Genomic DNA, 14280 nt, shown 5'->3' on the forward strand with positions numbered 1-14280 from the left:
TCCTATGTGTAGAGATTGTGGATAGTTAGCTTTATTTTTGGTCGTAATTCGAGTATATTTACAGTTTGAATTTCGTCGCGCCACTTATACAACATCTAACTATATGTTTTATAAAGCTAACAACGGTGTCCGATTTCAAGTTAATGAATATTTGTGAAGACAAAGTGTTTCGTTAGCTGTGACTGTCCCTTCAATCCTAGCTACAAATCACGGATAGTTAGCTTCCTTTTTGCCTTAATTCGAGTATATTTACAGTTTGAATTTCGTCACGCCAGTTACACAACATCTAACTAAATGTCTTGTAAACCTAACAACGGTGTCCGAGTTCAAGTTAATATTTGTGAAGACTAGCTAGCTATGTGTTTCGTTAGCTGTGACTGTCACTTCAATCCTAGCTACAAATCACGGATAGTTAGCTTCCTTTTTGCCTTACTTCGAGTATATTTACAGTTTGAATTTCGTCACGCCAATTACACAACATTTAACTAAATGTCTTATAAAGCTAACAACGGTGTCCGATTTCAAGTTGATGAATATTTGTGAATTCCAGAGGAATTCTAAGAGGAGGCTAGCTAGCTAGCTCTCATTAATAGAGCTACATCCAGTCGCAGGCTCTATCAATGAGACTCGCGGACAAGTGGCGTTTATTTCCCCAATCGTTTGTTTAAATAACTCAACACATTATAATTACACACATTAAAAGAGTAACTGGAACCTGTGGTAACAGATTGCTGGTGTAACAAGCTCGCTGACCGTGCTCTCACTCACATACACCTTGCATTAGGAAGAGGGGAGCTGCAGGCCCTGGAGCTCTGTCAGAGCAGCGGCGTTTAGTAGTCCATTAGCGGTGTTACCGGTGACTCTGCGCGGGTATGGAGTGCTGTGGGCTGCCAGTCGTAACGGAGCTCACAGCAGACCAGGGTCCATGAAGGATGGCAGGCCGGGCGGCGAGGCAGCAACACAGGCCGCACCAGTGTTGCACTGAACTCCGACACACAGTTGGACAAAATTTGCAATTAGCCATCCATTTTCGTAAAACGGCCCATATTTGACCTCTACATAGTTCATTTCTCGCATAAAAAAGTCTCAGAAGTGAATTTAATGCTAAAATAGCATATGAACAATGTGTACAATTTCTGAGATCTGCACGACCTAGATTCAGAAGACTAACTGGTCTCAGGTCAGTTGTGTAGCCGATGCAAATGTTGGGGCGTGACAAAGAGAAAGACTAGAGCCAAATGAGGAGGAGCCGCAATAGTTGACGTCAACTATTGCGGCTTGTTGAGATTCGCCCGTTTTCAGAGGCAGTTTCAAATAGTGAGATTTTCAGAGAAAAGAGGTGTCAATGGGATTTAGAGGTTCTATGTATGTCCTAGTTACCCCCTAAACTGTCATTATTCAACTATGACAAGGTAAAATCAGTTTTGCATTCTATCACCCCTTTAAAGCTGTAATAACAGTTTATTAAAGCTGTAATAACTACAGTTTTTAGCACTACTGTCTGTAGATGTGTTGTTATGCTGTTTGTACGCCCAAGAATAAAATAAACAGGATCGGATGATCGGCTACAGGAGAGGAGTCGTCCTTTGAGACGCTTTGATGGCGATCAGTATGAAAGACCAGACGGTTGGCGTCTCTGGAGCTGATGCAGCATGACGGCACGGCTGACTTTGCCGATAGAAAAGTATTCTTTCTCCAGGAGATATCTTAGTTAGAACACGTTTAAGACAGCTAAAGCAGTTTAGTGTTTATATGTCGGTCCTACCGAGGACCGGTTCACCTTAAATACCGGTTCCTGACAGCACGTAAAAGCTTCTCGTCCTCTCTGCATGTTGACAGAGATCTCAACGCACGCACGCACAGCTGAGGTCGGACGGAGCCAAACTACGGGGACCAATCAAACCCTCTGGTGTAACTTCATTATTTTAGAAGTATTCCCCTGTCTTACCCCCTGTCTTACCCCCTGTCTTACCCCCTGTCTTACCCCCTGGTTCTAGAGGATGTGAAGCCTTCACAGAGCAGCTGCTGTCAGACATCAGCTCTGCTCCAAAGGTCACCATCAACTTTATGATCACTAACACAACAGAGACGTTCAGATGGTCAACAACACTTCATCAACACTAATATCTGCTCACAAACAGCACCATGGGCAGTGGGCTGCTGGTCCCCATGTCTGACAGAGAGACAGGCAGGTAGACAGACAGACAGACAGACAGAGAGACAGACAGGCAGGCAGACACGTAGACAAAACTGCTGTCATGGTTGAAAAAGCAGCATGTGTGTTTGATAAAGTGGTTGTCATAGTGACAGCTAGGTGACCCCTGGGAGAGCTGATTGGCTGCACTCTGCTGGTTCTGATCCCAGTCTAAAACCTTAAAGTGTGCTGAAGTCCCTCTGCTGGTGCTGTAGACATGTTGTTTGAGTAAATAAAGTTAAAATGACTCTAACATAACAGTTTAAGAAGAAGAGGTCATCTTGTTGCTTTGAGACAGATAATTATCAACATTCACACTATTTAAAAAAAACTATTTATATTTGAAAATTCACTCTTAAAAAAGTCTTTATTTCATTTTGGCATTTTTTCCACTATTACACTTTTATTTCTTTATTCATGACCAAATGTGACAAATAAAAATCCTCAAATGTTCATCTTGAAGAAGCTGGAAGCTGTAAATATTTAGTATTTTAGTTTAGAAGATGTTTCAGACACCGAACAAGTCTCATGACTAACTTTAGGTAAATGTTTAAAGTTTGCATCTCTAATAAGGTGACAGAACAACAATCATACATATAATCACTTTATAATATTACTCTCACATGAAGAATGACACTTATGCTGCGTTCAATTTTTAGCCCTTAAGTTACAACTTCAAGTCACGACTCACGACTTAATAGCGTTCCAGGCAAAGTCACGAGCTGGCTAGCTAAACATTGTGCCGTTGGCAGGGTTCAGGTTAGGCTACCTAACGTTGACGTTAGCTAGCGGCTACCTAAAGTCAACGTTAGCTAGCGGCTACCTAACAATGTTAGCTAGCGGCTACGTAACGTTGATGTTTGCTTGCCGCTAGCTGATACTAGCGATTTCTAGTCGGCGACATATTTTAAGCTTCATTTAATAAACATAACCTGTAGTAGTACACAATCGTATGTTTATTGTTTTGATTACAATGTGCGGAATTACTTTACGTTGCCTATTTATGTCTATTTATTTCTTTTTCTTACCGTTAATCACCGGCGTCTGTACAGCACTTTCACGGCAGAATGTGGTGAAAACACGAGTTACGGCTTGTCGGGAACGCAGCACTAGTCTGATGAAAATAGATTTTAAATATTCAACACTAAAGAAAATTTATATTTCAAACAAATGAAATAATGTTAATGTTAAAACATCTCCACCACAACCTGAAACACATCAACATCAAATATCAGAAATCAGTAAAACATGTCGGTTATATTTCCCCACAGACGATAAATCAGATAAATACTAAAGTCTGGTTTTATTCTAACAACAGTCTGAAGCCCAAATATACAACACGGTGTCACGGCAGTTCGTGAAATGGTCACGATATTTTTAATCTATTGATACGTGTTCACGGGGACGTTTTTGTCGTTTTTTTTCGTGGTGGCCAGCACGAAATGGTCTATAGGGAGATTAACGGGGAAAGGAAACGCCACATGCGGGACACGATACCCGGGACACGATACCCGGTCTACAGGGTGAAAGTCCTGAATTGTTTGACCCATCCACCCCCCCCAACCAACCTCCTTACGCGGATTTTCGGCATTTCATACTACTCTCTGCTGTAGACGTGCTGTGACCACGAAATATGCTTCCCATTTAAATACATTAGTTTACATTTTCGTGCTGGCCACCACGAAAAAAACTACAAAATGAACACAAATCAATAGATTAAATAATGTGACCATTTCACGAACTGCTGTGAGACCAGGCTGGAATAAATCAAATTAATGATCAAATATAACAAAGAAAAGCATCAAATCTTCATGTTTGAGAAGCTAGAAGCTGTGAATATATTTAATATTTCTGCTTTCAAAGAACCAGACTTTTTCTCTGATGAAAACAGTCTGGCAATTTGGTCCGATAGATACCGGTCGTTTAAGCACCGGTGCCGTATTAGTACCGGGTCTCAGTACCCAACCCTACTCATAAGAAACTCAAGATCTCTGTTGATGTTCGGCAACATTTACAGAATAAGATTGTAAACGTACGGAGGCTGGGATGCATATTTTAGTTGAGTAAAATGTTATGTAACCTAAAATAAAGAATGTAAGAATCACTACAACAATAATAAATGAAAACTAAACTATTCATTACATAATAGAGAATAATGGATGAATCAGCTGATTGGTGCAGCTCTATTCTGCTCCGTCACATCTGAGGAAAGAACCAGACTTTTCTCTGATGAAAGCAGACGCAGCAACTCAACATTACAGCTCCTCCCTCTTCCTCCTCCTCTTGTTGGTCTTCTTGTCTTCCTTGTGGAAGACTTTTCCATCAGCCTGCTTCCTCCAGCTCAGTTTAATATTGTCGTCCAGCCCCTGGGCCCTCAGCTTCTGTTTCAGCTGAGACACAAAACTTATCTTATCGCATTGGTTTTTTCATGAAGGTAAAACAGTATAAAATATGATTTACCTGCTTCAACATGGCCTCCATCACAGCAGGGTCATTCAGATCCAGATTCTTCTTGTTCTCAAACTTCACTTTCATCACTTTCTTTGACACCACTTTGTAAAAATCAAACAAACTTTATGAGTTCAAACATTCATGTCTGGATAATAATCAGCATCCTGTTCATTCCTCATCATCAGTTTAAACAATAGATTATTTTACTAACTTATGATGGTGTTTGGTGTTTTAATGTGTTGTGTATATATTATATATACTTGCAACTAATTAAAACGTTATGTTCCAGACTAGTACGGTGGTGTTTTGGTAAAAAGAGAAGCTGGAGGATGCGGACATCGATCCCGCTACCTCTCACTGTATCCCGTCAACTTCGCTAAAGGAAGCCCAAAGTAAGCCCACATTAGCCAATCACGTTTCTCCCCTGTGGCGTTCGGATCCTGTAAACCGTTTAAATCTGAGCATGCGCAACTCACATCTGCACTCGACTCACATCGGGTAGTGACACCGCCTAGAAGTCGACGTTGGGGCTTAAAACACCATCGAGCACTTACCATCTGCAGCTGATCTCCACTGCATGCTAACTTTACTAACTATTCCATGGAAATGATCCACATCATCATGTTCACATTTACTCTCCACAACTTCATGTTTGGTGTTCCCTATTGTCCTGAATCTAAATGTAAAAGCTGTTTGAATCCCGGGTTAGCACTCACCTGGACCGTAGCAAATGAACGCTCTCTCCATGTCACAGGGCCAGTCCTCCCAGGCTCCTGATTGGCTGAAGTCCGCAGCCACACAAATCTCGTTCCTGTTCTTGTTATCAGGTTGGCCGACCTTCCAGAAGTTAAATGAGGAGTTACTTCCATCTGTCCACTTCCAGGAGTCTCTAGAAAGACCGATCCAGACCCAGTTTCCTCCAGCCGCCTCCTGTACCTTCTTGTTCTCTGCAGCGCTTCTCACACTGGCCAGGTCTGTGTAGTGAGCTCTGCAGTAGCTCTGGGCTTCAGGCCATGTCATAGAGGTGTTGACGACGACAAAAGTCACCTTTGACCCTGAAAATGAAGCAGAGAGAAGTGTAGAGGCAGCATAACATACAACGTCCCATCCATCCACATCTGTGATTCATGTCTTTATAATATAATAATATCTAAAATAAACCCACTGAGATATAAAGAACCACATCAATAAACTAATAACTTTATGTCTTAACAGTCTCTCCACATTAATAAGAAATGTCCTTAAATCTACCAAACAATCTAAAAAACATGATTATATTGTTGTTTTTCTGCATATGAATATTTCCTCAGGGTTATTAAACACATGTTCTGTTCATATTGTAAGATGTGTGCACGTGAACATGCACGAGTCAAATTTGACCTGTCCATGCACACACACGGACAACAAATGCACATGTACACGTGTGTGTGAGCGCACATACATGCACAAACACACACACATTCACTCTCATTCCTGCCGTCTTATTATCTGCTGCTCAGTCAGCTGTGAAGCTCTTTGAACGGCACTAACCTGTGTGAAAGCTGCTTTTTGTCAGAGTGACTGACTGATACTACAGAGGCCTGAATAATGAAAACAAAGAGGCAAAGAGAAGCAGAGAAGGGAAACTTCACTAGTTAATATTCTCACCTTTGACATCTGCGCAGACTGTATACCACCTGTTGTCACAACCGTGGTCATACCAGTCACCATAAGGATACATCCCTGCGCAGGCTTTATCACTGTATCGAGCGTCTGGTTCTCCACCCCCCCATCGTCTGAACTCCGTCTCCCCAGGTTTGTAGAAACTTGTGTTTGACAGTGACCACCTCCAGCTGTCAGCATGAAGTCCTATCCAGGCTCTCTGAAAGCAATATTTGATTGTGATATAAAGAATTAGACTCTGCTCGAGCTTTTTGTTGAAGACCATATGTTTACCTAATCAGCTAGGAGGAGGTCTCGGGGAAGACCCAGGACTAGGTGGAGTCTTGATACTATCAGTCTGATCCCATCCGACTCCTTCATTCTGTTACCCTCCTTTCTGATGTAGACATACACGCAGAGAGGTCATAATGCGCGAGATAACACGCACCACTTGGCTTTAGAAAGTGGTGGATGTTTACGGGAAGTCATGATGTCATGTTGTCCAATTAGCTTCTCGAGAACATAGATCTCTGTTGTTGTAAAAACTGTTTTGTGATGTTTTAGCTTTGTTTCACTGCATTAGTTGTTTCTATGATTCAATGTCAGTGTCACCCAGGACTAGGTGGAGGGAAATCCAGCTGGGAGGAGGTGGAGGGAAGACCCAGGACTAGGTGGAGGCCCGTCTAGCTGGGAGGAGGTCTCGGGGAATACCCAGGACTAGGTGGAGGCCCGTCCCCCTGGGAGGAGGTCTCGGGGAAGACCCAGGACTAGGTGGAGGGACGTCCAGCTGGGAGGAGGTCTCGAGGAAGACCCAAGACTGGGTGGAGGGATTATATCTCCATCCAGGCCTGGGAACGCATCTTGATGCCCCAGTTGTAGATGGTTAATTTGGCTCTGGAAAGGGAAGTTTTGGGGTCTCCTGCTGGAGCTGCTGCCCCCCGCGACCCGACCCCAGATAAGTGGACGAAGATGGATGGACTTCAGACTTCTACTCTACTACATTTCAAAGATAAATATTGTACTTTTTCCCGCTCTACATTTACGTATTAGTTACTATGGAGGGTTTCAAACCTCCTGACAGAAAGACTTTGAGATGAAACAGAGAAAAGTGAACTCACAGAGCTGTATGTGGGGTAGACCATTTTGCTTAAATCTGCCATGTTGTTCAGGATCTTCATAACCTCCATGCTGTCTACAGTGGCCAGGTCTGTGTATTTCTCTCTGCAGTATCTTTGGGCTTCAGTAAAGTTCTTCCTGTCATAAACAAAATAGTACTGACGTCCAGCAGCTGATGAGACAGCACTCAGCCCTGTAGGGACACACACACATATAGAGCAGATTTAATATTGTATACTACATTAATTCACCATTTTATATTTCAGTTACACCAACAGCGTCTGCTTTCAGATTATCTAAATGATATAAAATGTTGATCCAACGAGAAAACTTCCTTTAGTTAAATGGAAACAAAACTAAAGCAAATACACTGAACAAAATTATAAAGGCAACACTTTTGTTTTGGCCCCCATTTTACATGAGCTGAACTCACAAAAGGCCTATTTCTCTAAAACATTGTTCACAAGTCTGTCTAAATCTGTTAGTGAGCACTTCTCCTTTGCCGAGATAATCCATCCACCTCACAGGTGTGGCATATCAAGATGATGATTAGACAGCATGATTACTGCACAGGTGTGTCCAAACACCTGTAAGTATCTGGTGTTAGGGTTAGCCTCTCCCTCTCTCTCTCTCTCTCTCTCTCTCTCTCTCTCTCTCTCTCTCTCTCACTCTCTCTCTTTCTAGACCTTGCTGCAGTTCGTCGTCGTAACCGTCTTGAGTGGGCAAATGCTCACACTCGATGTCGTCTGGCACTTTGGAGAGATGTTCTCTCCACAGATGAACCCTAACACCAGATACTGACTGGTTTTCGGAACCCCCTCAATAAAGTAAAACTGCACATTTTTAGAGTGGCCTTTCATTTTGTCCAGCCTAAGACACACCTGTGCAATAATCCTGCTGTCTAATCATCATCTTGATATGCCACACCTGTGAGGTGGATGGATTATCTCGGCAAAGGAGAAGTGCTCACTAACACAGATATAGACAGACTTGTGAACAATGTTTTAGAGAAATAGGCCTTTTGTATACGTGAAAAACTCCCTTTAGATCTTTGAGTTCAGCTCATGAAAAATGGAGGCAAAAACAAAAGTGCTGGGTTTATAATTTTGTTCAGTGTATGTTCCTCTAAACTTTATATTTCTATACCTGACTTTGGTTGATCATGTCAGCTGTTCTGTTTTACATGTTATATTATTATCTCTGTAATGTTTATCTATATTGAGGCAGATCTTAAACCATCTGACTCAACTGGACAATACTTAGGCTCAACTTCATTTGTCCTTCTCATTGTTATTTCTTTAATAACGTTGTCTGTGTTAATGCTGACAACATGATTTCTGGTCAGGATGTGAGTTTTTAATTGAAGTTTTGAAGTTCAAGCTCAGAATCTATAAAAAGTCAAAAATAAACAGTTTAATCAAAATACTGACACTTAGAGGACCAGTATGTCCCATTGAAACCCATTATAACACATAGTTATCCCACCAAAATGAATCTGCTTTAAATAGGGCGCCCTGTTTGAGTGTAGCCATTAAGCAGCGAGGGGTGTTGACCAGCTGATGCGCTACTCCAGATCAGCTGATGCAGCTCAGCTGGAGCAGATCAGCTGATGAGACCGTATTGTTGGCCAATAGCGTTAGCAGCATCTTGACTACCTGGGGTCCGTTCCAGGTAGGAGGTTTAACAAACTCTGAGTCTAACCCTGATGTCTGAGTTGATTTACCCCGAGATGGGAAACTCTGAGTTTTCGGTTCCAGAACAGCTGATTTGAGTTGGTTCAATCAACTCGGAGTAGGTTCACTCAGGGTTACGCGCGTGCACAAAAGGCAGCATGAATGGAGCCATGATTCTACGATTCACCATGGTAACAACCACAAACAAACGGCTCGGCGGAAATACTCATGTGCACAAACAGCGAGTTTGAACATGTATTTCGTTAAAAAAGCAAGACAGCGGCTGCTGCTGCAAAAGAGAGAGAATTGGTGTGGGAGAAAATTGCTGCTCGAGTCAATGCGTACGCATTCACAGTGTATTCATTTTATATTCAATCACAGTTAACTTATAATACAGTTCCGTGACAAGTACATCACAACACTCAAATACCATAACCCAAAAACAACCCCCCCCATATATACTAGTGAAACTGAATTGTATTAGGCTACACCTATAATTTCATTTAGGTGTAATCCTGCAGGCGAAAAGGTCAACTATACTAATCCCATTCTGAGGCTGCAGCACCATGATCATTAACAGAACTATAATGTATAATGATGTATTTCTTTTTAATGGCTCTACTGTCCAGGGAACACTACAAAAACGTTTAAAGAACATTTCAGAGCGAGTAAGGGTTCGAAATGAGGGGGGTCTGGAGGGGAAACTCTAACTACAGTCTGCACAGCAGCAGTTCATGTGGACCAAACTCTAGTTCGTTTTTCATTGCTTGAACACAGTTTTCAAAACTCTACACACTTATCCCATGACTTTAACCACAACGTGCACAACACTGTAGATTTACAGCACTTTGTTCAAATGCTAACACACTGCTGTCAAAACTGTTAACCACACATTCAAAACAGAATAGATTCCAGTCTGGTGCCTATCAAACACTGCTGATTGCAATTTTAGCTGAAAGCCTAAGCAACTGTCTTATTTTAGACTAGTTAGTGAATATATATGGTATTTATACAGAGAAAGCTCAGAAAGTCTTTTTTTGTATACAAACACCAAATAAGAATGAAACAATTATACACTGTACCGTTTGAGAGAAACGGGTAAAAGAGCAAAGATACCAACATGTCCAGGGAAGATGTCTGAGGTTATATACACAGCTATAAAAAAAAGTGAAAAACACTATATCTTTACTATAGTAAAACTGCGTTCTTACTGTTTTTCAGAAAGTAATGGAGGTGAAAGCAATAGAAACACCACATTCATTAGTATTTAGAGATGATGCAGATATCCAATGTGATGAAGAGAACTTGCCACATGATGCTGGAGAGAGGCAGGATTAGTCACTATTCGTTGGTACTGTTATGTACCTTTAGTTTATTTTCCCCAGAAATTCCATAAATTACTAGAGACAAAATACTTTATTGAAGAAAACTGCTGATTTTCATTCCTTCTTGTTTACCTTATGTAAAAATTGGCATGCTATACAATCTATATGTTTTCCTTAAATAAACTGTTGAGTAGTGTCAAGTCACTCAAATTGTTCAAACTGTAAAGATCAGAAAGTTTGTAATTTCTGTATTGGTGTTTGATGCTAGTGTTTTTACCCTCAGTGTGTTCTGTGTGTGTGTGTGTGTGTGTGTGTGTTATCTCACTGAGGCCTGTGCATAGTGTTTGGCTGCACTGAGCCTGTTTTGAGACGTGTGTTAAGAGTTGTGTTGCTTTGAATGAGTTTTGCAGGTGATGTGAACTGTTTAGCTCAGGTGACTGTTGGTAGTGCAGACTGTAGTTTGAGTTTTGTACATGTGACTCCAGTTGTGCCCACTGTAGTTTAGCAATCGGAAAAAACTGTAAAAATGATTGTGAAAATTATAGGTCTTTAGTGACGTTTTATATTTATAACAATAATTTATTTATTTCCTAGCGCGATTGGGCAGCAATCAGGGCAGCTAATAGCATCACAGATTGTTGTTGTGGTCCTCCGGCACATACAGTACAGTCTATGGCGCAGACACGTATGTTATTGTTGAACGCGGCAAAAACGAAGCCTCACAAAGAGTGAAATCCCTAATGAAAATCCTGTAAGTGCTTCGATTATGTTTATATCTCCATAATAATTGCTTATTATAGTAAAATATTTGGAGTTGGTGTTCCTATATCAAAAGTTGCATTAACTAACTTAGATACCCAGTGTAACGTAATGATTAGAAGAGTGCGTTTGTCAACGTTTCTTGCTAGCTGTATGTGTATGAAGCATAGGTATGAAGCCAAATAATCTGCCAGCTAACAGCAGACATATAGCAGTTAGACTAGTTATTCAAAGCTAGCATAACAACCTAATTGTCCACTCAGTGATTTTGAATAACGTGGTTACTATTGGATTATTGTCATTTTAATGGCTTTCAGTCATGTTAGAATATCTTACTTTTTTTTTTTTAAACGTGTCCCTAAAGATTTTAGTTCAGGTTATAGATTGACTACTTTAAAACAAAGTAAACCATCTAATGTAGGTACAGTCTTTATAGACATCATTATTATTCAATCCAGCGGCTAGTTGTTTTACAAAATTCCATTAACATAAGGGATGAGAAATGCCATTTGTATTTGATCAAACCCTTTGAAGGTGCATGGTGCTGCCATGAGAACTTTACCTTGCTTTCAAAAAAAGAATAGAAACCTGTTATCCACTTTATCATGTCAGGGATTTATATAAGGTGCTGTAACTTTGTTGCTCCAGAATTAGAGGGTTAACTGTTAGATTATAGCCAATCCACTTCTCCAGACACCACTACAATACTGGGACTAGCCCAAACCATGAAAAACATCCCAAGACCATTATCCCACCTTCAAAATATGTCTATATAATTTTGCCTGCAGTATATAGTGTAGCAAGGTAGTCTTCAGTATTTTTTATAATTACATTTTAGGGGACCCCCCAAGAGTCCTAAGTCATTTCAAACCCTGGAGCGAGTCACACTTTTCTGACGGCTCTGCATACAGTGGCTTTACTATTACAGTATGATCCGCTACACTGCTGTAAAGAAAACTGCTGTTTGCAAAAAACGTAATGGGACACAAAGAATCTGCTGGGATGTTAAAGCCTGTCCACGATGGTTGATGTTAGTGATATGAGGACGGATAAGGTATCTACATATCTAATGGACTGTGATAAAAAATACCTCTCAAATCGGTTATGTGGAAATGAAAATACATCTATAGTCGGGACTCAATATCATCACCAGACGTAAACTCTCTGTGAATTAATACAGCGTTTTCATCAACGGGATCGCGGACAAAAGGACATGACATGTTTGAAAAAAAAGCATTTTATAATCTGCCTAATATGAACCAATACGTTTTTTTATTCATGCAGATAAAACTGCATTAAAATGCGCCTGATACAGACTGAATGAATGAATGAGGAAATGAGTTTCAGAGGGAGGAGACTGAGAGAAACTCGAGGTTTCTTGAAGAAAACCAGCTCCCGACCAGGTTAGGTTCACAGACTCAGTTACCATAGTAACTGAGTCTGTGTGTTGTTTGTTTGTGTGTGTCTGTGTGTGTGTGTCTGTGTGTGTGTTTGTGTGTCTGTGTGTGTGACTGTGTGTGTGTGTGTGTGACTGTGTGTGTAGGTGTGTCTGTATATGTGTGTGTGTGTGTGTGTTTGTGTGTGTGTGTCTGTGTGTGAGTTTGTGTCTGTGTGTATGTTTCCATGTGTAATGTGTGTGTGTGCCTCTGTGTGTGCCTACGTGTGTGTGTGTACGCTTGTGTTTATGTTTGTGTGTGTGTTTCTGTGTTCCTCTGTGTCTGTCTGTGTGTTTGTGTGTATGTTTGTGCCTCTGTGTGTCTATGTGTGTGTGTTTTGTTGTCTGTGTGTGTGTCTGTGTGTCTGTGTGTGTGTGTGTGTGTGTCTTTGTGTGTGTGTGTGTGTCTGTGTGTGTGTGTGTGTGTGTGTGTGTCTGTGTGTGTGTGTTTTGTGTGTGTGTGTGTGTGTGTGTGTGTCTGTGTGTGTCTGTGTGCCTCTGTGTCTGTGTGTCTGTGTGTGCCTCTGTGTATGTGTGTATGTTTGTGTGTGTGTCTGTGTGTGTGTGTGTGTGTCTGTGTGTGTGTCTGTGTGTCTTGGTTCGTGTGTGTTTGTGTGTGTGTGTGGTGTGTCTGTGTGTGTGTGTGTGTGTGCTGGTGTGTGTCTGTGTGTGTGTGTCTGTGTGTGTGTGTGTCTGTGTGCCCCTGTGTCTGTGTGTGTGTGTGTGTGTGTGTGTGTCTGTGTGTGTGTGTGTGTGTCTGTGTGTGTGTGTGTGTGGCTGTGTGTCTGTGTGTGTGTGTGTGTGTGTGTGTGTGTCTGTGTGTGTCTGTGTGTGTGTGTGTGTCTGTGTGCCTCTGTGTCTGTGTGTGTGTGTGTGTCTCTGTGTGTGTCTATGTGTGTGTGTGTGTGTGTTTGTGTGTGTGTGTGTTTGTGTCTGTGTGTGTGCGCTCTGTGTATGTGTGTGTGTGTGTGTGTGTGTGTCTGTGTGTGTGTGTGTGTGTCTGTGTGTGTGTGTGTGCTGTGTCTGTGTGTTTCGTGTGTGTGTGTGCCTGTGTGTGTCTGTGTGTGTGTGTGTCTGTGTCCAGCGTGGCCCTGTGTGTGTCTATGTGCGTGTGTGTGTGTAGTCTGTGTTTGGTGTGTGTGAGTTTGTGTCTGTGTGTGGCAGTGTTTGTAATGCGTAATGCGTGTGTGTGCCCTGTGTGTCTGGCGTTTCAGTGTGGTTCCTCCAGTTTGTGTGTCTGTGTGTGTGTGTGTGCCCTTGCGTGTGTGTCTGTGTGTGTGTGTTTGCATGTGTAATGTGTGTGTGTGTGTGTCTGTGTGTGGTCTGTACTTGTGTGTGTGAGTTTGTGGTCTGTGTGTGCTCGTAATGCGTAATGTGTGTGTGCGCCCTGTGTTCATGTGTGTGTGCTTTGTGTGGCGGTTTTAGGTTCCTCTCAGGTTTGTGCGTCTGTGCGTGCCTCTGTGTTCCTCGTGCGCCCTGTTTGTGTGTGTGTGTGTCTGGTGAGTGTGTCCAGAGGGGTTCAGGTTCCTCCGGTAGTCTGTTCAGTGTCAGTGTCTGTGTGTCTGTCTGTGTGTGCCTTGTGTGTGTATGTTTGTGTGTGTGTGCATGTCTGTGTGGAGTGTTTGTGTGTGTGTCTGTTCGTCTGTGTGCGCCTCAGGTTTGTGTGTGTGGCTGTGTGTGTGTGTG

At 41.9% G+C, this 14280-nt stretch overlaps 1 protein-coding gene across 1 annotated transcript in view; it reads right to left on the bottom strand.

Annotated features, from left to right (window-relative positions):
• Window positions 1-4094: 4094 nt before the first annotated feature.
• Window positions 4095-14280, bottom strand: part of LOC120559367 (macrophage mannose receptor 1-like) — a 13698-nt gene continuing 3512 nt past the window's right edge. The window contains exons 2-6 of the mRNA XM_039801032.1: window positions 7405-7595; window positions 6293-6506; window positions 5362-5700; window positions 4655-4746; window positions 4095-4584 (exon numbers count right to left, since the gene is read on the bottom strand). Of these exons, the coding sequence (XP_039656966.1) occupies window positions 4450-4584; window positions 4655-4746; window positions 5362-5700; window positions 6293-6506; window positions 7405-7595 (971 nt within the window). The 3' untranslated portion in view covers window positions 4095-4449. The remainder of the gene's footprint in view (window positions 4585-4654; window positions 4747-5361; window positions 5701-6292; window positions 6507-7404; window positions 7596-14280) is intronic.

Source organism: Perca fluviatilis, chromosome 5 (assembly GCF_010015445.1).
Source record: "Perca fluviatilis chromosome 5, GENO_Pfluv_1.0, whole genome shotgun sequence".
NCBI lineage: Eukaryota > Metazoa > Chordata > Actinopteri > Perciformes > Percidae > Perca > Perca fluviatilis.